The following is a 24,190-nucleotide window of genomic DNA, read 5'->3' on the forward strand; positions in this document are numbered from 1 at the left end:
GTCAAGGCAGTTTATTGGCCCCTGAGTGCCCCCACCCCTCCTCCTCTCAAAGCCAGGTCAGGACCGAGATGGAGGTGACACGGACAGACCCACAAACACAGAAAGGCCCTGCCTGAGGGACAGCCAGGCAGCCACCTAGGGGAGAGGACACGAGAGGGAGGACGCTCTGTCTGGGCGGCCTGCTGCAGGTCGGGGCCCTCCTCCCATCCTCCTGGAGGCACTGGCAGAGCCGAGTCCCATGAGAGCAGCTCTGGCCTGGAGCCTCTTCAACCAGCTGATGCAGGGCCACCTCGGCGCCTGCCGGCTCTGCTGGCTTCCTGAGTCTGGAGGCATCTGCCCCAGCCCCGCTTAGAAACTCCCTGCTCTGGGGAGTGCTTGGTGACCCTTCACCTGCCCCAGACCTAACCCAAGACATCATCCTGAGGGGCCCAGTCAGTCTCAGCCCGGGGACCTGCCTGGCCTTGAAGACAAACGTGGACATGAGGCTTTCACGGAAAGCCGCTGGGGGAGGGGCAGGCGGCAGTGAGTCAGTTGGCAGTTTGAAGAGGGAGGGGATCAGCACCTCATCATCGAGGTGCCGGGCCCTGCTTGCTTTGGTCTGGCATTGCCCAGGATGCCTCCAGGGTGGGAGCTGGGGCTCTGGATCCAGCATCCACTGGCCCTGAGAGGGACTCCAGGCAAATCACAGCTTCTCCTCGCCAGCCTGGATTCGGGTGTAGGACTCTTGGTCCAATGGGACGTAGCGGCCCGTCCGGGAGTTCAGGTAGAACAGCGGGTCTTTCACGACTGCAGGGTCAAAGCCCTCCTTCCGCAGCTCTGTCTTCTGTAACTTGAATGTCCCTGAGGGAGCAAAATGGGGGGAGGAAAAGTCAGAGGGTGCAGGGCAAGGGCTGAGCTCCCAGGAAGGCACCCAGTGGAGCTGAAGATGGACAGGGGAGAACCAGGGAGACACAGGAAAGGACTCGTGTGGAAGAGCAGAGCCCTTCACAGTTCACAAAGAAGGCCCCATCTATTTCACCGCGTGCCGCTTCTCAAGAGCAGCCCCGGCAAGGGGCGGGCTGCGTTACCCACCCCCTTTTTATAGACGGGGAAAGTGACACCTGAAGGACAGAAGCTATTTGTCCAAGGCCACACACAGAGCAGAGTGAGGGGCAGAACGTGGGGCTGTGAAGGCTCCTTTTATCCAAGCACCTCCCCGGGCAGCTGTAGTGGCATTTAAGCTGCTCATGACCCCAGAGGGTTCAACCTGTTCCTTGGATGCTGAGATGCACGTTTTCAGATTTTAACATCTCTGAATAGTGTTAAGTAGCAGCATTTTTTTTCTTAATAGTATCAAGGCAGCACTGACATGATGACCTTGTGGGAGGTGGGCTGGCAGATGAGGCCAGAAGGTGAGCGGCCAGGGAAGGGGCTGAGATGTGGGGAGAGCCAGGGCAGGGGAGCAACAGCCAGGGAGAGCAAGGCGGGTGGCCTGGGCGCGAGCCTCCCGCCCGCCAAACAACTCCCGGAAATCTTCAGTGGACCAACAGACAGGAATGGTGCCGCCCTGCTGTGTGAGGGTAGGCCCACCACTCACGTGCCCCCAGGGAGATGACCACAGCCACGCGCTCATTTCCCCACTCCCCGCCCCGGGCTGCCTCTCCCACTCTCCATGCAGCAGCCAGAGGGCTTCGGAGAACGTGAGTCTGACCAGGGTACTGCCCTGCTCAAACACCTCCGTGGCTCCCTGCTGCCCCCACGCCAGCCCACCAGGCTCTGGGCTTCTGGCCTCTGCCGACCTCTTCCCCCGCCTCATGCCACTGGCCTCCCCCTTACTGGCTCCGGTGCTGGGGGCCTCCTTTTGCTGCTCTGGTGTCCAAGGGTCCTCACACGTGCCCAGCGCAGGTCTTCCCTCTCACTTGGCCTCGCAGACACGCCCCTCCTCAGGAAGGCAACCCCACCCTCCGAGCCCCTCCTCGTTCCCTTTTCCGTGGGCTTGACCTGTACTCTTTCCTTTGTCTTGGAATCCCTTGTCCCGAGGCTGCCTCTGCTACTACTGCTCTAGAGGCTCCAAGGAAGTCCTCTCAGAACTTGTTACCTATGTCCCCAAGACCTAGCACAGAGCCTGGCACACGGAAGGTACTCAGTTACTGTTTGTCCCATCAACGAATGGTCGGACCTTCTGTCTCTGCAGGCTCACCTTGCTCACCTGTACACAGGGAGGTCTGTTTAGTCGCCACCTAGCTAGGCTATGGGTGAAGATCAAGGGACAGCCACCCAGGTCTCTCCAGAAGAAACTGGTAAAGGGCTGAGGCCTGAAACCTGCAAGTTGGAGCAGGGGAGGGGACAGACCTGTCTTGTGAAGCTCGGGCATTAAACGCAGGAAGATGGGGCGGGCGTACAGGGGCAGTTCCTTCTTCAGGTGCTGTGCAAAGGACTCCAGGTCACAGCTGCCAGTGGGGTTGGCCACAGCAGCCATCCCAGCTCGGCCCTCAGTTCCTAAGGGCAGAGAAGTGGATGTGAGCAGCTGGCAGCGCCCCCTGGTGGCACCTCCCACCTCCCCACACAGATACCTGGCACCTCGACGCCATATACTGCCACATCGGCCATGTCCAGCAGGCGGCTGAGTGTGCCTTCCACCTCTGTGGTGGACACGTTCTCGCCTTTCCAGCGGAACGTGTCCCCCGTGCGGTCTCGGAAATACAGATAGCCCAGCTCGTCCATCACCAACACATCGCCTAGGGCGGGGTTACGTGAGGAAGGGCTTGAGCCAAGCAGTCCTCTCTGGACCGCTAGGATGTGCTAGACTCTAGGGGAGGGGACTGGGGGAGTCCTGGGGGAGGTGTTCTCTGAAGGCGGGGGAAGGCCCCTTTGTACATCTCCACCACCCCCCATGGGGCTGTAAAGGGCTGGGGAGAGGTGCCCACGCACCGGTGAGGTAGGCCTGGTCGCCCTTGCTGAACACATCCTTGGCAATTTTATTATTGTTGGCACCCTGGTTGAGGTAGCCATCGAAGCGTCGCAGGGGGTCCTGCTGGATGATGCGGCCCACCAGCTGGCCAGGCTCACCTGGGGGCAGGGAAGGCGAGGCCAGATTTGCCCTGGGTGGCCTCTCCCACCAGCTCCCCCGCCCCCAAATGCACCCTGCAGTGACCGGTCTGACTTCTGGTCACACTGCTCCCACTTCTCCCCGAGCCCAGAGCGCCTCTGGGCGGGTCTGACCCTGGGCGCTGGGCAGCAAGAAGATGGGAAGATGAACCAACAGACGAAAGGGGGGCCCGGCCCCATGTGGGAGGTCTGGCCAAAGCCAGCGCTCCCCGGGCTCCTGGCTCAGCTCCAGGAGCTTCATGTTCGGCACCACATGATCCTCAGGGCCACCCCAGGAGCACTGCTGCCACCAGCCCCACTGCAGATGTGGGGACTCAGGCACAGAGCTGAAGGGCTAAGCCAGGACTGTCCCAGGTGGCCTGGGCCCAGGGTCCTCAGCATGAAAGTGAGCGAATGGACTGACGGACGGCTGGGATGGGACAGTGAAAGAATGGATGGACAGACGGACGGATGGAGAAATAAATGACTTGTAGCCCTATGAGAACAACCGACTGATAGCCCTTCATCAGAACAGGGTTATTACCCATCCACTCCTATCCTGTCTCTCTCCTGGCCAACCCTCCCACCCCCAACTCCCAATTCCAACCCTGGGGCGGACCTGGCCGGCAGGGAAGGCAGACACCATCGGGTCCCCGGATGAGCTCCATGGTGTCCTCGTTGACACGTACCAGCCGGATCGGGTACACAAAGGACAGGATGCGGCTGTTGAAGCCACAGGCTCCTACCTGTAAAGGTCAAGACTTGGGCCTGGGCTCTCCACCGTGGGTCTAAAACTGGACACCGTGTGGTGTGGGGGGACACACTGCAGCGCCCTCACTCCCTCACTGGAGCTCTGCCCTCCCTCTGCTGCCAGAGCCTCCCGGGGTCCATCCACGTTCCCCAGCTGGGGTCGCACCTGGCTGTCGAAGTTGCCCAGGCTACAGTTGCACTCAGTGGCCCCGTAGAACTCCGCCACTTGGGGGATGTTGAAGCGACCAGAAAACTCGGTCCAGATGGACTGCCGGAGGCCGTTGCCCAGGGCCATGCGCACCCGGTGCTGGCGTTCTGCCTCCCGGGGCGGCTGGTTCAGGAGGTAGCGGCACAGTTCGCCGATGTACTGCACAATCTGGGGGCAGACTCAGAGTGAGTGTGGGCCCGAGGTTGCTCTCACTTCCGGCTTCCCAGTCCCTCAGGCCCTCCCCCTACTAGCTCTACCCCTCCCCCCAGGGCTAATCCTTTCCTCTCTGGGCCTCCATCTCCCCAGCTGAACAATGAACAACTGGCTGCCTCAACTGTAAGACGGAGGTCCCCAGATAGGCTGGTGGGAGGGCCATGACGGCACAGGGTTACCCCCGTCCCTCACTCACTGTGCAGTTGTATTTGATACAATCGTCCCAGAACCGGGAGGCTGAGAACTTCTTCCGGATGACCACAGTCAGGCCGTGGAGCAGGCACTGCCCAATCCCCACAATGTTCCCTGAAGGCAGAGTGGGCCCTGGAGATCAGGGACATGGAACACCCTCCCCTCTGGGCTCCCTCTTTCCTGTCCTCACCCTCCTAACACTGATGATCCTACCTCTCCCCTAGTGAGATACCTTCCACGGCTCCCCAGTGCCTGTGGGATGAAGCACACATTCCCCCAGAGCCTTCAGGGCTGGCCCCCAGTTCCTGCTCCTATTCCCTCAACACTGCCATTCAATCAGGAGGACCAAGTTGGCCTGCATGGCTTCCGCACCTCACATCTGCCTGTCTTGGGGGCACCTCTTCCAGAAGGCCTTCCCTGCCATCACTAGGCTCTCCCCTTGAGCTGAGCTCCTGTGCCCTGGGCCTCCCACACTCACCAGGCTGTTTCTTGCACCATGTGAGGTGGGTTCCCATCACTCATCCCTCCCCCTGCATGCACACACCCAACTCTAAGCACCTTGAGGGAAGGAACTGTATTTATTTCATTTGTCTCCCCTTCAAGTCCTAAAACCAAGCAGCAAGACCGTGCACGTAGAAATGAACGCAACACTCCAACCAGCTGCGGTGCCCTGTGGGACACGGTCACACATGCCATCAGGTGGTGTGCCCGTCCTCACTCAGAGCTCCAATCAATGGCCACGTCTGGATCTGAACCCTGATTTGACTCCAAAACTCCTGTGTTCCCACTGCAACGTGTTGCCCACCAAGGGCGGTGGGCGCCTGAGGCGCCAGCAGCCCTGGAGGTGGAGGGGCGGCCCAGGTTACCTGCGGAGTGGTAGAGCGGGAGGCAGTCATACACGACGTCACTGGGCCGCATGCGAAATCCGTAGTACACCAGGGAAGCCATGCGGTAATACCTGGGCAGGCGGCAGAGGGCTCAGTGGGCCCCTGGAATGGCAGAGGGGAGGCTCCCGCGTCCTGTCGCCTCCGCCCCACCCCGCTCTCCCCACACACCTGCCCCGTACCTGCTGTGCACCACGATGGCAGCTTTGGGCAGCCCCGTGGTGCCAGACGTGTAGATGTAGAAGAGCTTATCTGAAAAAACATACACGCAGGCAGCTGAGAGGGCGGCACGGGGCTGAGCGGAGCCAGGCGGATGCCTGTGCGGGCGTCATCCAGTGCCCACTGCCGTCCTGCCTCCTCCAGAAAGCCTCCTCTGATGCACCCCAGCGCCATTCTCTGCCCTAACGCCCGCGCCTGTTTCATCAACAAACTTTTTCTGGGCCCTTACTTTGTGCCAAGCCCAGGGAGACGTCGGCCACCAGGTGCTGAGCCCTTCCTGTCACACCCTAGCTTCCCATGCATCTTTTTTAATCCTCAAAAATCACGTTCTGTCACCACTCCTGATTTTAAGGCTGTAGGAACCAAGGCTTGGGGGCCACTCAGGGGGCCACACAGGGGAAGAGCGGAGCTAGGATGTGAACTCAGCCCACGCTCAGAGACACCAGGAGACACAGCAAGCTCTGTAGCGTACAGGCAGTGCAACAAGAGGGCCCAGGGGCTGCCTGGAGGAGGGCCAGGGGAGGCAGGCAGCCTGGGGCAGAGGGAGGTCTCAACCCAACAGGGGCCTGCAGTGAACGGGTGCTGGATGAGTATTTAAAGGGTCTTGCCCCTGGCCCAACCCCAAACCAAATTCAGAAACGGCAGGTTCCTGGGCTCCACATGACCCTGCATACGTTAGGCATCCACAAAGGCTTGTTTAACAAATCAGAATCGGGTTTTGTGAGCTCCGGCGTACTCGGTGCCATGCCTAACACGTTCATACGCATCAGCTCATATAACCTGCAGAGTAACCTCAGGGCTACTGTCCCCATTTTCCCAGGTGGAAAAGGGAGGTGACATGACTCACTCCAGGTCACTTGGCAAGTATGCAGAAGAACCCAGGCCTCTGGCCCTGAGAGCAATGATGTCTCCTGGACCATCTTAGACCCCCTCCTTGGGGGTGGGGGTCTCACCTGTGAAGCCCTTGTCAGGGCGACTGGGCAGGTGCTTTGGGGCTTCTTCCAGCAAGGGGTCCAGGTGCTCTGTGTTGGCAGGCACCGAGCTGGGCTCCCATGGACTGGAGCAGAAGAGGCTGAGCGAAGGGTCCAGGCTGTTGTGGATCTCAAAGACAGCTGTGGGGGAGACAGGGCAAATCAACAGGCAGGCTGGGAAGCCCAGGGTTCCCAGGAACGCTGCTCATGTCAGGGCCAGGCACCCTGCCAGGGGAGGCTGGTTGGGTAGGGGAAGGGAGGAGCACCCAGGGCCTCTATATGGGGAAGAAGATGCTGAGAGGAGCGACAACCCCCCTTAGCCACTGGCTAACTGCATGGTGGGCTCTTTACTTGCACTCTCCTGCTCACGCAGCCTAGGACGTAGGTATCAACATCTCCCTGTCGTACAGGTAAGGAAATTGAGGATCTGAGAATGGGAGGGACTTGTTCACAGCCAGAATGTGCTGAAGCTGGGAATCAAAGCCAGCTCTGTCTCACTTCAAGATTTACAATCTTACCCATTCTACCAGCCTAGTCCGTGGAGGTCTGGTGGGAAGGGAAGGGTGGGGCTTAGAGGCTAGGAGCCCTCCAGCCTCTTCAGACAGCGGGAACCTTCTCTCGGGCTCCTCTGCACATTACAGACATCCAGATGTTTACCCACCCTGAGCACGGGCCGGTCCTGGCTCATCCAGCCCATTTCCTTGGGCTTCCTTTGGATGGGTCCAAACACCTGCCTTCTCCTTGTCGGATCTTTCCTCCCTCCCTGTCAGTATCGTAATAACCTTCCCTGTCCATTATTCCACAAAGAAAGAACAGGGACAGTGTGGCTAAGCCCAGGTCAACGGTGGGTGAGTTGTGCACACCACTACGAACCTCAGTTTCCTCATCTATAAAGCTGGTGGCAATCCCTTCCTCACCAGGCTTTGTGAACGACAAGGGCTGCTCCTGTCAAGTACCACACTCAGCACTTGGCCGGTGCCCACGTGGCAGCACACGGAACAAGTCCCGCAGGGCGGCAGACAGTGGGTTCCTGTTCCCACTTTATAGGTAAGGAAATGAGGCCTAATTAGTCACAAGAATGGTGACCATTAACTCTGAGGGCTCACCTAGCATCAGCTGCTTCGTTAGGGCTTCAAGGTGAAGTGTCATCTTGAAAACGGCACGAGGGAGGTACTATAGTGAAGAAGCTGAGGCATAGAGAATTCTGGTCCCTTACTTAGGATCACCAGCTTCCCAGTGGCAGAGCTCGGGCCGTCTGACTCCAGGGCTCACGCCTTTAGCCCCTGAGCTACACAGACCTCCCCAGGGCTGGAGGGGGGCTGTGGTCTGTGCAAGGTCCCATGGGACTCCCTCCCTGCCCCCACCTCTGAGGGGCTTACCTGGGGCCATCTCGCTGCCAAAGATGAGGACCCGGGCACGGGAGGTGGTCAGGCAGTGGCGCAGGGCATCCCGCCGGAGGTTGGTGTTGATCAGTGCCGCCTCCACGCCCACCTTGGCCATGCCCAGCCACAGGCCCACAAACTCGTTGCGGTTCTCCATGAAGAGGGCAGCCACGTCACCGGAGGCCAAGCCCCGTGCCCGCAGGAAGTTGGCCACACTGTTCGAGTAGCTGTCCAGCTGGCGGAATGTCCAGTGGGTGTCTGTGCCCTCAAAGATCAGGGCCGTCTTGTCAGGGTGCCGCTGTACCGTAGAGGCAAACAAAGTGGGCACCGTCTGCCGCTGTCGCAGGTACTGCCGGACCTTCACCTTCACCTTCAGGAGCACCATGCCGCCGCTGTGTGGGAGCCAGCGAGGGGGTTGTGACTGCTGGGGCTGGGGCTGGGGGTCCCAATATCCTGGCCTGGGAGCTGCCCCATGGGCCTGAGGCTCCTGAGCCCACCACTCTGTCTAGCACCCACTTGCTGATGTGCCACAGGGACCGGGCAAGGCCTCCCTCCCCTGTACAGAGGGGAGAAATGAGGCTCTGCCGGCAGATGGCTTCCCTTCCCTGGCTTCACGGGTGGAATGTGGTAGAACTAAGATTTGAAGCCCGGTCCTCTGTGGCTCCAGAGTTCAACTCCTACTACTGTCTGTGTCTGCTGAGTCAGCTGCTCTGCCTGAGCCTTCTGGGATGCCAGGACCCCAGTCAAGGTCCAAACTCCTCTGCCAGGGCCTCCCAAGGCGCCACATCCTAGCTCCCCGCACATCGTCATGATAAATAAAGGATGAGTTTGCGATCTGTCCCATCTCCACCTCTGTGAGCCCAGCATGGGGAGGGCTCCATCCCATTCACCACCTTGTCCTCCAGCCCCGCTCAGTGCCAGGCACAGAGATGTTCAGCAAGTGTGCGTGGAATCGCTGGCCACACCCCCTTTCCTGCCCTGCCCCTGCCACCTCTGACCCCCGAACTCTCCCAGCCTCCTGGCCTTTGCTGTTGCTGCACCCTCTGGCTGGAATCCCTTGCTCCCACCACCCTGAGGTGTCACCCAAGAACAACTCCTCCTCCAGGAGGCCTGCTCTGGTCCCCTAAGGCCCCGGCCCACTGTGCGTTCCTCGCTGTCCACGCTCCCGCAGCTCTCGGCTGCTACCACCTTTCTTGCAGTGGCCACTTGATACTGCCTTTTGCAATCAACTTGGATCAACAAATGCTGAGCTTCTTGTTCTGGGTGCGGGTCCCTGTTTTGCACACTGAGACACTACTGTGAGCCAGACTGCCAGAGTCTGTGCCCGCATGGCGCTGCCAGTTTAGGGACTCACCGTGCACCCTAATTATCTCCCTGACCAGTCTACGCCTGTCCCTGCCTGGGTCTGCCTTGCTCCTCGCTGGGCCTGAGCCTGGCGCCTGGCACAGAGAAGGTGGCAGCAAGTGGTCCGGGAACAGGACATCCCTGTGGGGCACCCCTGACACTGTCTGGGGAAAAGGTTCTCCCAGACATCTGATTTGGGGCCCTGCTCTTGAACTCAGGCCAACCCAAGGACAGAACGTTTCCCACAGGGTTCCTGTCACCCGCTCACAAGCTACAGCATGTCCTCGGGACCCTTTCAGATGTCTCCTCACACACATCTGGTGTTCCATGTTATGTCCCAGGCCCCCCGGTCTGCCGCAGGCTAAGGAGCACCAGGTTAGGGAGATTTCCCAGCGGGAGGCTGGGACCTTGGAGATGGAGGTCCAGGTACTAGCGCCAGAAGGGTGTGGAGCACACGCTGTGCCTCTGGGGCCCAGGCACCCAGTGCTGGTACGGGCCATGGGTCTGGTCTGGGGAAATTTTGGGGACTAGGAGCCCAGACAGGTGTGGGAGAGTCCAGGAAGGGCTCCATCAGGTACTCACAAGACATCGCGCCTGATGGTCTTGATGAAGATCCGGACAAAGCGCCAGCCCCCGGACCCCAGGTAGAGGAACAGCAGGGAGAACCCCACTTGGGTCCATGGCAGTTTCAGCACCAGCTTGGAGAACAGCAACACTCCAATGAGAGACGCCCCGAGCAGCATTGTGACCTGTGGGCAACGGGTAGTCAGTGGGTTCAAATGTCTAGATTGCCCACGTCCTGGCCAGTCAGCCAGGCCACTAGGATGCCAAGGGGTCCACCTGTAGAGAGAATTAGCAATACTGAGTGCGGCGGCGGGAGATGGGGTCCCTTTCCAGGGCTGTCTGGGAGGGACAGGCTAGAGGCATGGGACTTGAGATGAGAAGTTCCAGGGGTGACAGGCAGGAGGCTGGATGCTAGCCCCCTTGTCCCATCTCTGCCCACGATTCTCCAAGTGGCAAGTCCCTTTCCCACGTTAAGACTTAGTCTCCCCATCTGTGCGTAACCGGTGTAGGGAGATTTGCTCTCACAAACCCTCTAGCCAAAATAGGACAGTCTATTCTCCTGACATCGTGGGTCCCTGACCAAAACGGCTTGAAGGGAGGTATTAACTCAAGCGCCTCTGGCTTGACTCCGTATCCAAAGACCTAGAGAGGTTCTTTGGATGACCAGGCCAAGCCCCAGCACCCAGAGTGGCAGCTTCCTGGGAAGGGGCCCTCTCAGTCCCTGCCCAGAGGCTCGGGTAGCGCCATGCCTCCGCTGGCCCATAGAGGGCGACAGAGCAAAGGAGGTAGAGGCCGGAGGTACCTGAGAGGTGACCGCCCAGAGAGGAAAGGTGATCGAGAGGAAAAGGGCCTTGAAGGCATCCCCACAAACGCCCTCAGCAAGCCACTCGGATAAATATTTGGGGGCTGCGCTCAGGGAGAGGGGAAAAGCTGGCTGGGTTGAAATTAGGATACTTGGGTTCTATTCATGGCGTTTTCCGAATCTGCTCAAGAGGGTAGCAGATGGGACTGAGTTTTCCTTCGGGTCCTATTATACCTAGGGAGAGGATGAAGGTCATGGCTGTAAGGTAGCCTAAGAGCCTCGAAGCCAGAATGTGGTCTGGATCACAGGGAGCCCTTACAGACCATATCCCCTTCCTTCAGGCGAAAAGAAAAAACCGTGAGGAGTACTGAACCACCGACCCCAAACCCCAAGCCAGGATCTCCAAGGTCCTCAGGCCGCTGGACTCCCAGAGCCCGCCAGGGATGGGGTGTGGAGAGAAGGGAATGCCTAATTCCTTTGGGTCCCTGTCCCAGGTCACTGCGGACAGCCCTGGCTCCTAAGGAGCCCAGGGAGCAGAGCGCCCGGAGGAGACAGAGCAGTAGGGCGCGCCTCCCACCCCAGGCCAGCACCGTCACCTACCCGCGACGGGGCCGGGCACTTTCTCCCCCTCGGAGACCCACTCGCCTGGCCTATGCTCACCCGGCGTCGGCCCCGCCGTGCGACGCCCCGTCCAGATGCGACCCGGTTGCGGCAGCGGAGTGGGGAGCGCGGAGGGCATCAGCCGCGCCTGAGCGCGCGGAGCCGGGTATCAGCAGCCCTTGGCCAGCTCTGCGCCCTGCATGGTCCGGACAGCCCCGCCCAAGGCCCGGCACCGCCCGCCCGTGGCTCTCCTCCCCCGTCAGTCTCCAGCGGCCCAAACCGGCTGCGCCAGCCGGCAACACCGCCTTCCGCGCCTTCCCCAGAGCAGGCGAGCCGCAGAGCCGGCGGCGCAGCACAGCTCCGGCGCGCCAGACGCCGCCTGGCCCAGCCCGCCCTGCGCGCACGCGACGGCCGCAGACGGCGCCCCTCGTGGCACTCTGGGAGTTGTAGTCCGTTCTGCAGAGAGGTTCCTCCCCTCTCCCCGGAGCCGCCTCGGCCCTACCGCCTTCTCCCCCAGAATCAGTAAGAGGCGCGCCTTGCCTGAGTTCTGAACTCCCAAACCGGGGGCAGCCGGACTTGGGGAAGAGCCGTCCCGCCCCTTCCCCGGCTACGTTGGCGGAGTCTGCGTATAGACCCGAGTACGGTTCGGCAAAGGCCCAGCGCCACATCTATGAGAAAGCTAAAAGGGTGGATTCAGAAAGAGAATTTAGCAAGGATTAACTCCAGTAACTGGCTCTGTTTCACAATGGCTAGCGCATTGGACTGCTACTTGAATTTGGAATGGTCATTGAAAGGTTGAGGGTTCGAGTCCCACCAGAGTCGCGCTCCTCCCTCAGTTCCATTCGGGTATTTTATGACCACAGTACCTTTAGAAGATTCAGAAGAACTGCAGGCCTGAGCTCCTCTCACCTCTGATTCTGGGACAACAATAAACTCGGTGTCTGGATTACTGAGTAGGAATACTTTCCCATCCATGGTATCTTCTAAGTAACTTGGCACACCTGGTGGTACAAAGGTCACAGATCTGGCAACCTGTAAATATTGTAACTTTGGCCTCTGATCACTCTGAACCCTGCAGCAAATCAACCTCCAAATCAGTGACCATGTTGGTCATGCCACTTGCTGAGATCTGGGTCATTGGCCAGCTTCCCAGCCCTGTGCATCTCTGGGCCTCTGAAAACTTGGTACCTTGATAATCAAAACATGTTGGGTACCCACAGTTGCCATTTGTCTTTGAGTAGATCCCTTAATCCCTTAGTCCAGTAGAAGTCTTTAAAAGGCATCTATTCATAGGGATTAAAAATTAAAACTTGGTCTGGTAAGTATTAGTATTTGAACCTATTTCTTCCAGAGTATAGGGTGCATCGTTTTGGGGGACCTAGGTAAATTAAAGCACCACCTTCCGTTTGGTGTGGGTGTTAAAATCAGGAGGCGGTGTTGCACAGTGGTTATGGGCGTGGGCATCCAACGGTCTTGGGTCAACTTCTCAGTTGAAAATTCAAAGTCTCCATTTCTTCTTCTATGTAAAAATGAGGCCATACTAACAATTACAACCTCACAGGGTTTGTGTGGAGAATCATGGGGATCATTTAAATTAGCACTTGATGTGTCAGTTGTTATTGTAGCTTACAGGCTCACAGTACCTACAAAATCTAGAGATGAAGACTGTGTCTGATTGTATCCATTAGGGCTTAGAAAAATAACAGAAACTGGATAAATATTTGTTGAATGAATGAGAGTGGATTGGAAGCACTGACCTTATCAACACCAGGATCCAGGAGTATAAATATAATTATTTCTGCATCAACTGCTGCGGTCATATGCAAAGAAGGCAAGTGAGAACCTGGAGGTTGGTGGTGACCAGCCCCTCCCCTATTCTCCCCCGCTCAGTGGGGCGGGGTCACATTGGTGAAGCTGGAGCAGTAAACCCAACAAACACTGGGCCGGGCCTGAGGGGTAGGTGCAAGGGGACATGGGAGAAACAAGGCAGTCTGCCTCTAAGTTGCTTATAGTCTACTTGGACACACAGAGAGGGCAGGTGGAGGTGGGACCACTAAGTTGTCCCTCACCAAGTGCTCACTGCACTTGTCAATGCCCACCACGTTTTTGTGATGTCTTCTTTGCTTGTAATCAGACACATCTGGGCCACACCTCCAGCCCCAACTGTGAGACATGCGGCAAACCACCTCCCCCTACGGAGCCTCAGTGTCCTCAGTGGTAGAACGGGAATACCTACCTCGTGGGGCTGGGTGTTCACTGAGATGGCGCGTGCCACTGTCAGCACAGGGCTGGCACAGGGACGGCCTCAGCTGCCGTGAAGTTGCTCAGCTCCAAGAGGGTGGGATGCAGCTGTCTGGATCACTGAGAAGCCCAAGCAGTCAGCAAATACTTAGGAGATATTTGTGAAACGATTTAAGACTAGTGGGCTCGTGCATTGGGCTTCAAGGGTTAGGGAAGGCCGCGTGGTGGAGTGTGATTGGAAAGGACTTTGTGCGCCAGACCGAGTTTAACCTGGTGCAGTGGAGGCATCAGAGGTTCTTAGGAAGGTCAGGAGCTGGGCGCTGTCACTTGTGGGACATGTTCTGCTTAGGCTCCTTTCCACGGACATGACCCCCATCTGCCCTGCATTAGGGAGCTAACATCACCACTTAAACCTCAGACTTACCAGAGACTGACATCTGGACTTGAATTGAACCTCCCAAGGATCGAAGTGGTGGGGCCCCTGGCACACGGCAGGCGCCTGCCCCGTAGATTCAGTTGTGTTTGGCATTAGGCACCTCTGAGCCATCAAAGTCCTCCCGCTCTGGGTGTGTGCAGAATAAATACCTCTGGCTTACGTGTACCTGCTGACTTCAGAGGCCTCAAGGGGCGTTCGTGGCAAATGACAGCTCCCATTTCCTAAGTGTTTACGCCCTGCTGAGGCACTCCCCAGGCGCGTGGCCCTGTGGCGACACAGGTGTACACTGCCTGTTTCACAGAGCAGAAAACAGAGGCTCGAACAGATGCCGTGACTACTGCCAGGGTGCGGGGCTGGCCAGCAGCGGGCCAGGCCTATCTGCCTTTAGCACCTGTGCCCCCAAACACTGCCCTGGGATCAGCGACATGAGGCTTTTATCAGGCAGAAGGGAGCTTCCCCTTGGCTACTGGGAAAGGGCTCAAGACCTGTGCATCCCAGGACATGCTCCACCACACCCCAGCGGTGGGACCCTAGGACACTCCCTGAACCCAAGACCATGAAGTGAGGTTGTGTTGTCGTGAGGACTGAGTAAGACCTTGCACGCGGGAGACCCAGCATGGGGCTCACCATCCACTCCTTTGATGACAAAGCAACAAGCCCCCGCTGTGTGCCCAGCATGGTTCCCGGCAGCGAAGGGGAAGAGCAAGGTCCCTGCCCTCCTGGAGTCGATGCAGAACTTGCACATAAACACTTTCAGAGTGGTAAGCAAGAAAACCAGGTGATGTGATGGAGCGAGGGGGCTGCTTCAGCTGGCGTGATCAGGGAAGGCCCCTCTAGAGGTGACATTTGAGCACTGATGTGAACCAGAAGCTGACTATATAATGAGCTGGGAACAAAGAGAGGAAAAAGGCCCACATGGTTTATTGAGATGAATGTGTTTCCAGGCAGAAGTTGATAGGGCCTCAAGGGCTACGTAAGAACTCAGTAAGTGGTCACGATTTGCTAGTATAACTTTCTGCCTTTGTTTGCCAGGTGGCGACAGGCCACCCTATGATCTGCACACAGGGAGCTCCCACAGCTAATCTGTTGCCCGGTGCCCATCTCTCGAGTGCTGTAAAGGCCCAGGGTTATGCGGGCACCAAGGAGCAGGAGCAGGCGAGCTGCCAGGCTGGGAAGAGGATATCCGGGTCTGACCTTCGTCCCCTGGCCTTGGCACTGTGCCTTTTTCACTGACCTGGGGACAGGGGTGCCTGGGACCCTGGAAAGCCATGGAACAGCTGGCAGGTCTGGAAAGGTGGCCAGTACTGCCAAGATCAATGAGGTATGAGGAGTGTATGCCAACCCTCTGCTCTTTCTGCAGAAATTCAAAGAGCCCAGGAAAAGGCTGCCCTCTTGGAAAAGGCTGCCCTCTTGGAAAAGGCCATGGTTCGAGGTCAGCCTCCAGCCTCCTGCGCCCGCCCTCTGCCCTTGGGCACGGCCCTAGACCGGGATGGGGCCGGCACGAGGAGCGCTGAAGCCCTGGTTCCAGCGCTGGCTCTGCTCCTATTGCCTCATTAGTGAAACACAATAGCACCACCTCCCTCGACTGCTGATGTCAATGTGATAGTTTCTAAGTGCTTGGTACTGCCTGGCACATAGCACAGTTCTGACTACACTGTAGCTGTTATTAACCATAGGGAAACTGAGGCACAGGAAAAGCAAGCAGGAGGCCTTGCAACCTGTGTTCTGGTTAACCCAGGGGATTGCTTGCCCATCTCTGGGCTTTCATTATCTTATCCACCCAGGACTCCATAGACTCGGCCATTCTGGCCGTGCATCTTGTTCTGAATCCAAAGACAGAGGCACCCACACTTCCACAATCCCTTTTACCCTGTCTGTCCCCACTCCTTGTCTCTGATCCAAGGTTGCTGCTCCAAACTGACCTGCCTGCCTGGCAGCTGCCTCTTCCACCTACAGACACAGAAATGCAATCACTCCTGCCCCTTGGTAAGTCTTTCTGCTAAACACCACCTGATAAAACTGCCACAATAACCATAGGAGGTGGATGCTGTTTTCCTTTTCCTCTTACTGATGAAGTGGGCTGAGGAGGGAGGGGACTTGCCCTGAGTCCCTCTGCTGGAAACCTGTAGAGTTGGGAGCTTGAATCCATTTGCCCAACTTCAGACAAGGAGTGGGGCAAGTGACTGAAGGGCAGGCTGGAGGGGGCGTCTCTTCCCGGGGCCCACAGGCGCAAGGCTGCCGGCATCAGCCAGCACTGGGCAAAGGCCGGGGAAGCAGGCATTTGGCCTGGTGGGAGCCTCCATTCCCACAGCAGAGACTCCTCTCCCCTCTGCCTCCCTGTTCTTGGGCCTCCGGGCTTGGGTAGAGTCGCCCCTCCCAGGAGGACAGATAGCCCTGGCTGGCAGGGAGGGGTCTAGGATATGGGCATGGACCGGAGACAGCCGGGAATGGGCCCGGAGGACGGGCTCCTGTGCACACATGGTTCTCTGTGGGCGGCCCCGGCTCCCTGTGCGCCCTTTGCACTGGCTGCTGCCTCCTGGGTTGGTCCTCAAAGCCACTCAGCAGCGGTTATGACAAATTCTGATAAATGACGTCCAAGGGTCAGTGTTCAAAGAAAAGGAACAAAGGCAGTGACAAAGGAGCCCTCTGCTCCCAGGAAGTGGGTGGGGAGCTGGGGCGGGCCCCCCTGGCTCAGCGGCTCAGGGCCTAGGCCAGGCCCCGGATGTGCCTGGGGGGGCCCGTGATGCCCAGCTCCCCCCGCAGAGCTGTCAGGGGCTGCTCCCAGCGCCGCTCGTAGTACAGGTTGAGGACACAAGGGGCCCTGCGCCCATTCTGAACTGCCCACGGGATCAGCTCTGAGACCAGCACTTGCAGGTGCCTGTGGGCAGCAGAGAGAGACGGAAACAGAAGGTCCTGAGGCCCAGCAGCTGATGTACATTTTCTCAGGGAATCTTCACACAGACCCAGGGAGAAGGCAGTCATCGTCACCAGTTTTGAGTGAGGAGACAGAAGCTCAGTGTGGTCAGAATCCCATGCCCAGAGCCACATGTCCACCAACGCCAGAAACGAGTGATAGATTGCCCCCCAGCCGCAGCTGCACCCTTCTGACCCAGCACTGAGGCCTGGCCCAAGAGACCCCAGGGTCCCACGAAATGTCTGGGCTTCCTCTGTTGCTCTGGAGACCCTGCCAGGCCAGTCTCACCTCTCGGCCCCATTCTCTCTACCCTGGCTCCCTGGGGCGCCCGGAGGCTGCATGCCCTTCCACTTCCTGGAGCCCTGGCCCCTCTGAGGTCTCCCTTGACCCCCCACCACCTGAGAACTTACCGGGCACGGAGTCGGACTGGTCCGAAGAGCGCCCCCAGGATGCACATGGGCAAGCCGGTCTGGACAGCCTCAAACCACTTTACCACGATCTCCCCTGGGGGCAGGGAGGGGGGTGGGGTAGGAGGTGAGGAGGGGCAGGAAGAGAAGCCAGTGGAGCTCAAGGCCTTGGACAGTGAGGCGCCTGCTTCTCTCTCAGGTGCCTCTTACCTATGAGGGGCAGCAATGCCCAGCCTACTCTGTGCTGTGCCCTGGGCCACTTGGCTGGGAGTGGAGGACAGGGCCCAAGGATGAGTCAGAGGAAAGCCGGGTGGGAAGGAGGCCTGGGGTCGGAATGCAGAGGCCTCTACAGCCAGGCTGGTTCCTCCAGACCTTGGGGAGCTTCTGAGGGAGTCAGAAGAGGGAGCCCTGATGCCTGGATGCCGCCATATCTGTGCAGGAGCCATAGGAGGCGGCGGGGATGGCACAGGCTCTGCCCGCGTGTTTGGGGAAAGCGGCAAATGAGGCACCGAGCCAGCTAACCGGTGCGGGGCAGAGGTGGGTGAACCCGGCCTGGGCCCCAGCACGGACCCTGGGGGCAGGCTTGTTTGCGTGCCCTCACCCTGCCCACCCCCCTCTCCGGGCAGCTGGCGAGGTGGCACTCACCCAGGATGTTGGTGGGCATCCCCAGCAGGGTGTGGAGCATGTCGTGCACCTCCCGGTACCGCTGGATCACGTAGGCCAGCTCCTCATCGTCCACGAATCGAGTGGGCGCTCGGGTATCTGGGGAGACCCTCTGACAACCGTGAGCCTCCCTTAGACCCCTCCCCACAGTTCCCAAGGTGCAACGGCCAGCCTCCCCTCGCTTCTGTCAGCCGCTCCCACCACGCTCAAGCCCCAAATACTCCTGGCACTCGGCTTCTGTCTGCACCTGCTGACAGGGTCTTGGGGCGGGGGGCAGGGAACGTGGTGGTACTGACAGCCCCTCAGTCTGGGCGACTCACACGCACTGCACGCGGCCTGCTGGACTCCGTGGTAAAGGAGCCCCAGCGGGGCTGCGGGGAGCAGGCGTTGTGTGACGGCAGTTTCAGCTTTGCAAGATGTGAAGGTGCTGGAGACTGGTTTCACAGCAATGAGGGTAAACTGGATACTTCTGAGCCGTCCATTTAGAAACGGGTAAGATGGAGTATTTTGCGGCTTTTTTTTTGTTTGTTTGTTTTACCACAATTAGAAATTGAATAAAAAGTTCCTTAGCACAAGCTAAGGACCCCTAGGGTGCCTTAGGAAGATCCTAGGGTGCTCTCTCCCACCACCCTCATCTCCGCCTCGGCAGTTCCTGCTCATCCTTCATGACCTGGCTTAAGCGTGCCCTCCCTGGGGAGCCCGTTCCCAATTGTCAGACTGATCAGGCCCATGTTACGGTCCCGCGTAGCGCCCTGAACTTTCCTGTGGCACTCAACATGATCGTGTCGTGACGTTTCCCATGTGTGTTTGTCAATGTCTCTCTCCCAGACCTGGGCTGTCCAGTAGAGCACCACTTGCCACATGTGGTCACTGAGCCTTGAAATGTGACAAGTTGCAATTGGGAGGTGCTACACATGAAAAATACACACTGGATTTCAAAGACAGTATGAGAAAAATGTCAACTCTCAATAATTAAAAAATATTGACTACATGTGAAAATGATAGATTGGGTTACACATTATTAAAATGAATTCCACTTTTTTTTTCTTTATTAAAGTAGCTAGTAGCAGATTTTAAATGTACTACGTGGCTTGCATTCTGTTTCTACGAACAGTGCTGCATCAGCCTGTCAGGCACGCAGGACAGGGGGCGGGCTGTTCTGATCATTGTTCTGTCTTCAGGGTCTGCATGACAAGGCATCTCCTGAATGCACGGCTACAGGGTCAGTCCCGGGCACTTTTCCAGCCCCAGGTGGGAATGTGAACTGTCCTCGCTTTGCCCACCTGCTGCCTCTCTGAGTCTCAGGAGCACACACACGGAGCAGGAAGAGCCTGCTGTTCCTGCTCCCAGGGCAGGCCCTCAGCCAGCCCGGAGGCCGTGAGGTTCGGTGCCTTCACTGCATTGGGGCGGCTGGCTCAGTGCCATGGTCTGTCTGTAGCCTCACTGGGTCCTGGGTCCCAATGGCTTCCGCAGCGTTCTATTTGCTGTGTGAAGCTGTAGGAGAGCGTAGCAACAGCAGCTACACGTACCGAGTCCCTACAATGTGCCTGCACTGTAAGATGACCTTTACCTATGTTATACTTTCTCCTCCTGACCATCTAGGGGGCAGATGCTGTTATGAGCCTCAGATACAGGTAAGAAAAAACCAGGCTCAGGGAGATAAAGTATCTTGCCCAAGATCATACAGCTGATCAAATGGCTCAGCAGGAATTTGAAACAAAGTCTGCTGGATCCCAAAGCCAGCAGCTTTAACATCCACCGGGGACAAGCCATGCAAGGGCCCTGGAAGAGGAACATTAGATCCCTTTTCCTCGGATAAAGCCTTGGAGAGGCCAAATGGCTTGCCCTGGCCATTTGCTGAGCCTGGACAATAATGCTGAGAAGAGAGGCAGGATTCTAACTCAAGCCACTCTTTTTTCTTATTCAACTCAGGTGACTCTTCACTCCCAAGCTCATGCCTGTAGTCTTGATGCCACAAGGATGAACACACTCCCTACCAACGTCCACCTCAGGGAGGGCGGCCTCACTTTGAACCTTGATCTAAATCTCCGCCGGTACAAAGGTGTTCAGCCTTGTATGGGCTGCTGGTTTCTGTCCTCTGGAAGTGTCACAATCTCTAGGGCTGTTCCACCAACCAGGGCTGTGACTGGTAGAGCGCTCACAGAGGCCCCGGCCGTCCTGCCCGCGCCCTCCACTGGTCACAGGACAGAAGGCTCAGCGGAACTGCAGAAGGCGGCTGTCCCTCACTAGGTGACACTTGGGGCAGGTCGCCCTGGTGGGTTTCCCACTGATAAAGAAACTCGCATGCTGGTCAAATCTGAGGACAATGGTTTAAAGTGGGACGGGGCAAGTGTCAGAAATATGGGGGGACAGGTTATTTTTCCAAGGATAATAACCTTCTAGGGCAGTGGTCCTCAACTGGGGACATTTGTGGGTGTTACAAGTTAGAGGCGGGGGCTACTGTTATCTGGGGGGTAGAGGCCAAGGATGCTGCTAAACATCCTGCAAGGCACAGGACAGCCCTCCCCACAGGAAAGAACTACATGGCCCAAAACGCCAATAGTGCCAAGGAGAGAGACCCAGCTCCAAAGAAGCCTTCACTCACTCCTTCACCCCTCCAGCCCGCTGGCCCTGGCAGCTGGGCTGGGCAGCCCCTCCAGAGGCCCTCTGTTGGAATGGGTATGTGTTGGCAGGTGGGGATGGGGGCGAGGAAGGTATCTAGCTATAGCCTGAGGACCTTTTATAAACCAGGTGTTACTCTCCTGCCTGAAGTCCTCAGTGGCTTTCTGTTGTTCCTATTACAAAATACAGACTCCTCCCCGTGGTTGGCTGGATCCGGCCTGGCTGACCTCCCAGCCCAGGGGCCGCCTCCCGTGACTCTCTCCTCTGCCACCCCATCAGTCGGTTTCTCTTTTCCTTAAACGCACAGAGCCTTGCACTCGTCAGTCCCTCTGCTCAGAATGTTCCTCTTGTCTCCCCTCAGGCTGCTCCTCCTCCTCTGCTAAGTCTCCTCAGAGGGGCCACCACGATCACCTCATCAAAAGTGGTCCCATCACCCTTGTCCTCTCTCCCGGTGACTGCTGTCCTCACAGGGCTGTCTTCTAGAATGGAAGTCCCACAAGGCAGGCTCTTTGCTGACTTTGTTCATTGTATCCTAACTGCTATGAACAGTGTCTGGTAAGTTCTAAGTACTCAATAAATACTTTGTATGAATTTTTATATGACAATTTCTTCCTTTTATGGCTTTAGTTACCTCCTCAACCATAATATTAGCTCCCTAAAGGCAGGGACCTTGTCTGTCCAGTTCACCATTATGTCCCCAGGACCTGGAACAACGGATGACACATGCCAGACGCTAAACAAATGAACAAGATCCTCAGTGACTGGGACCCTCCCCTCCCCCTGGGGCTGGACAGCGCCGCAGTTTGTCACACTCTAGGGAAAGCATGGTTTCTGGAACGGGGGACACAGCGCGGCAGTTAACAGCATGATCTGGGTTCGCACACTGGCTACATGAAGCCAGCAGGCAGCTTAGCTCCTCTGTGCCTCACCTTGATTTGTTACAGGGGATAATAGTAAAACATATGGACAGGGTTACTGGGAGGATTCAGCAAGACCATGTATGAGCCTGGCATCTGGGACGCAGCAAGAAGTTAATAAGTGCAGGCCAGTGTTATCGCCTGGGGAAATGTTACCAGCCTGTTTACCTGTCCCATAGAAAATGACAAAGCCTTGGCACAAGAAACTGAAAAACATTCCTGCCCACGATGGCAGCTTAGGTTCTGCCCTCCTGAGGACGTCACTCCCATATCACTGATCTGACCTTTCGGTGATGGTCACGTGCACAGAACCTGGAAACTCACGTTCACATCCAGGAAACGAAGATACTCGCGGCCAAGGGAGCCCTCTGGCAGGCTCTGCAGCTTGCCCAGGTCCAGGGTGGACAGAGAGATCCGGGGACGTTCCCTGCAAGGCACAAGGCAGGACTTGGGTGTGGGGAGGGTCCAGCAAAGGCTGGTGAAAGGTTCAGTTAGAACAAGGCTATGAGAGGTGAAGAGGCAGGGCAGCTACTGGGCCACCAGTCCTGATAGAGCATCTTCTAGGTGGCAGGGACTGAGGAGACTACCATAAGCTAAGGTCGTGGTTCCTGCCCACAGGGGCACAATCTAGGCAGGAAGGCCTCAGGTGTGACCAGGGTACTCACAAAGGGCACTGCGGAAAGGGGTAGGGGGTGTGGCCGGCATGTGTTATGGGAGCTTAGAGAAAGTACAGAGCCCTGTGGCTGGAACTGGGCCGAGGTCACCACACAGCACTACCCAGGGGTCACCATGGTGTCTACATGAATGGCATCCCTGGAGTTGGGCAGTGCCCAGCCTGTGCATCTGTCCCTACAGGAACAGGACAGACACAACGTGACTCTAGAGAAAACAGGGTCCCCACAGAATATTCCCAACCCCTGAGACAGAGCTGGGACCTACTGCAGGACCTGGGCGCCTTCTGGATCCCTCTTCATCTGGTCCCTGAGGACCTTCAGGGCACGGCATCCTGTGGTCTCCCCTAGAACTGCCACCATGTCTGAAGGAAAAGAAATTGGGACAAATATAGGATATATTCTTGCGTCAGTTACTTGACCTGGTCTGAGCTTTCATTTCCAAATGATAAAACAGGATGCAGTTCCTGTTTCTCTTAGTTATGAGGATGCATGTTAAACACTTAGCAAACCATTCTGCACACAGTTCAGGTTCAACATGCTTATAATTATTAGTATTAATGTCATTAATCTACTGGGATGAGGTGGTTCTGGTTAGCACAGTGCTCTCAGGAGGTTACAGATCACTTTCACGTCCATTATCACAGCACAATATAATGTCTCCATTGCCAGGCACAACCTTTGTTATCAGAGTTTGGAGCTTGAGCCCAGGTGCAGGCACTACCTAGGTGGTGATGTGCAAACTGCTTCACATTTCCAGCCTTCAGTGTCCTAGTTTGTGAAGTGCAGATAACACCTTTCTAACAGAGTTAATGTGAGAAGTCAAAAACATTATGCATATAAAACATTTAGCACAGTGAACAGCCAGAACGGGCTCAGTGAGCAGTTGCATTATTGTTTTTATTAGTAGGAGTAACAGTACTCCCCAGACTTAAGAAGTTTGGGAGGGATGAGAAAGGCATCGTAGAACCCTAGGAGGTTCTGGTGATACATGCAGCAAATATTTATTGAGCACTTATTACAGGCAAAGCACTATCCAAAATTCAGTCGGTACAGAAGATCAACGCAGTCATGGTCCCTGACTTTATAAAGTTTAATTTCTAGTGGGATGTTATCATTCGATGGGTGCTTAAAAATCATCTGTTTAGTCCAGAGGTTCTCATGGTGGCTGGATGACAGAATACCCTAGAAAGTAGTTTCAAAAGGCAGAAGCTCAGATTCCAGGCCCCTCCCTCCTGTCCCTCTCCACACCTGACAGATACGGACTGAGTTCAGGGTGGGACCCGGGCTTCTGCACTCTTATGAATGTTCCCGGCGATTTTGAGGTACAGCCAGGTTTGGGTACAGAAACCTAGTCTATTCTCCAGTTACCCGTAGGAAACGGAAGCCCAGACAGAGTTCGGGAGTCGCCCAGGCTTCCAAGGCAAGGGCCTCCCGGGAGCGTAGGGCGCTGGCGGCCTTACCGTGGCGATACGGGTTGTAGAGAGCCATTCCGGCAGAGCCGGCAGCCAAAAGCGCCTTCTGCAGCGGGGAGGTGGGGATGTGTTCGGGGTAGAGCAGGCCAGTGCCATGGCTCGCGGCTCGGAAGGGCACATCTGCCGGGCAAGAAAAACGCCGCTATCAAACGTGTGTGTATGGGAGGGTGGGGACACAGGACTCCTTCCCGCCTCCTCCACTTGCCTGCAGCGAGCGCAGGGAGACCTCGGAGCAAGCGGAGCGGTCGCACGGCCCCACACAGCAACGTCGCCATGACAGCACGCACTTCCCTAAGGCCGCGGGAGGACACGCGGGGCAGGGCGGGTGCTCCAAGCTTCCTTGGCAACGGAGCGCCGGAGAGGTCAAATCAAATGACCTCTATCCCTGTTACACTGAGTAGGACCTTTTGGGAGGAGAAATCGTAGCACGGACTGGAAAAAGCCCTATCGTTAAGTAGGAGGAAAACCCAAGCGGTCTGTCTGCCACCTACTCTACCGATGTAAACGTCTCCCTATTTCGCTTCACCCCAAGAAAGGGTCTGTAAACAAGCCCTGCTAGCATTGGGGTTCAGCGCCGGACTGTGTTTCTTTTTCCGCAGCACCTTTCCCCCGAGGATAGTAAGAGGAGAACCGTTTCCGGCTGAGACGC

At 57.2% G+C, this 24,190-nt stretch overlaps 2 protein-coding genes across 3 annotated transcripts; both read right to left on the reverse strand.

Annotated features, from left to right (window-relative positions):
• SLC27A4 (solute carrier family 27 member 4) lies at positions 1 to 14,531 on the reverse strand. Of its 2 annotated transcripts, none has more exons than XM_054584302.1 (14): positions 13,432 to 14,531; positions 12,062 to 12,196; positions 9,812 to 9,978; positions 7,883 to 8,277; positions 6,486 to 6,644; positions 5,496 to 5,565; positions 5,296 to 5,387; positions 4,434 to 4,543; positions 3,983 to 4,192; positions 3,686 to 3,812; positions 2,911 to 3,048; positions 2,553 to 2,717; positions 2,332 to 2,478; positions 1 to 840 (listed from the first exon to the last, which is right to left on the reverse strand). In XM_054584302.1, the coding sequence occupies exons 3-14, from the start codon at positions 9,970 to 9,972 to the stop codon at positions 683 to 685; spliced, it is 1,932 nt and encodes a 643-aa protein (XP_054440277.1). In that variant the 5' UTR covers positions 9,973 to 9,978; positions 12,062 to 12,196; positions 13,432 to 14,531; the 3' UTR covers positions 1 to 682. The 2 variants fall into 2 exon arrangements, with proteins under 2 accessions (XP_054440277.1, XP_054440278.1); XM_054584303.1 differs by lacking the exon at positions 13,432 to 14,531 and adding an exon at positions 12,953 to 12,990.
• On the reverse strand, positions 14,529 to 24,146 carry COQ4 (coenzyme Q4). Its single transcript, XM_054584305.1, has 7 exons — positions 23,747 to 24,146; positions 23,530 to 23,661; positions 22,335 to 22,431; positions 21,720 to 21,822; positions 17,839 to 17,968; positions 17,197 to 17,290; positions 14,529 to 16,750 (listed from the first exon to the last, which is right to left on the reverse strand). The coding sequence occupies exons 1-7, from the start codon at positions 23,814 to 23,816 to the stop codon at positions 16,579 to 16,581; spliced, it is 798 nt and encodes a 265-aa protein (XP_054440280.1). The 5' UTR covers positions 23,817 to 24,146; the 3' UTR covers positions 14,529 to 16,578.
• Between the last annotated feature and the right edge of the window lie 44 nt (positions 24,147 to 24,190).

The sequence above is a fragment of the Pteronotus mesoamericanus genome, unplaced genomic scaffold, assembly GCF_021234165.1.
Source record: "Pteronotus mesoamericanus isolate MK-2021 breed Mesoamerican mustached bat unplaced genomic scaffold, CSHL_Meso_final contig_78, whole genome shotgun sequence".
Classification (NCBI taxonomy): domain Eukaryota; kingdom Metazoa; phylum Chordata; class Mammalia; order Chiroptera; family Mormoopidae; genus Pteronotus; species Pteronotus mesoamericanus.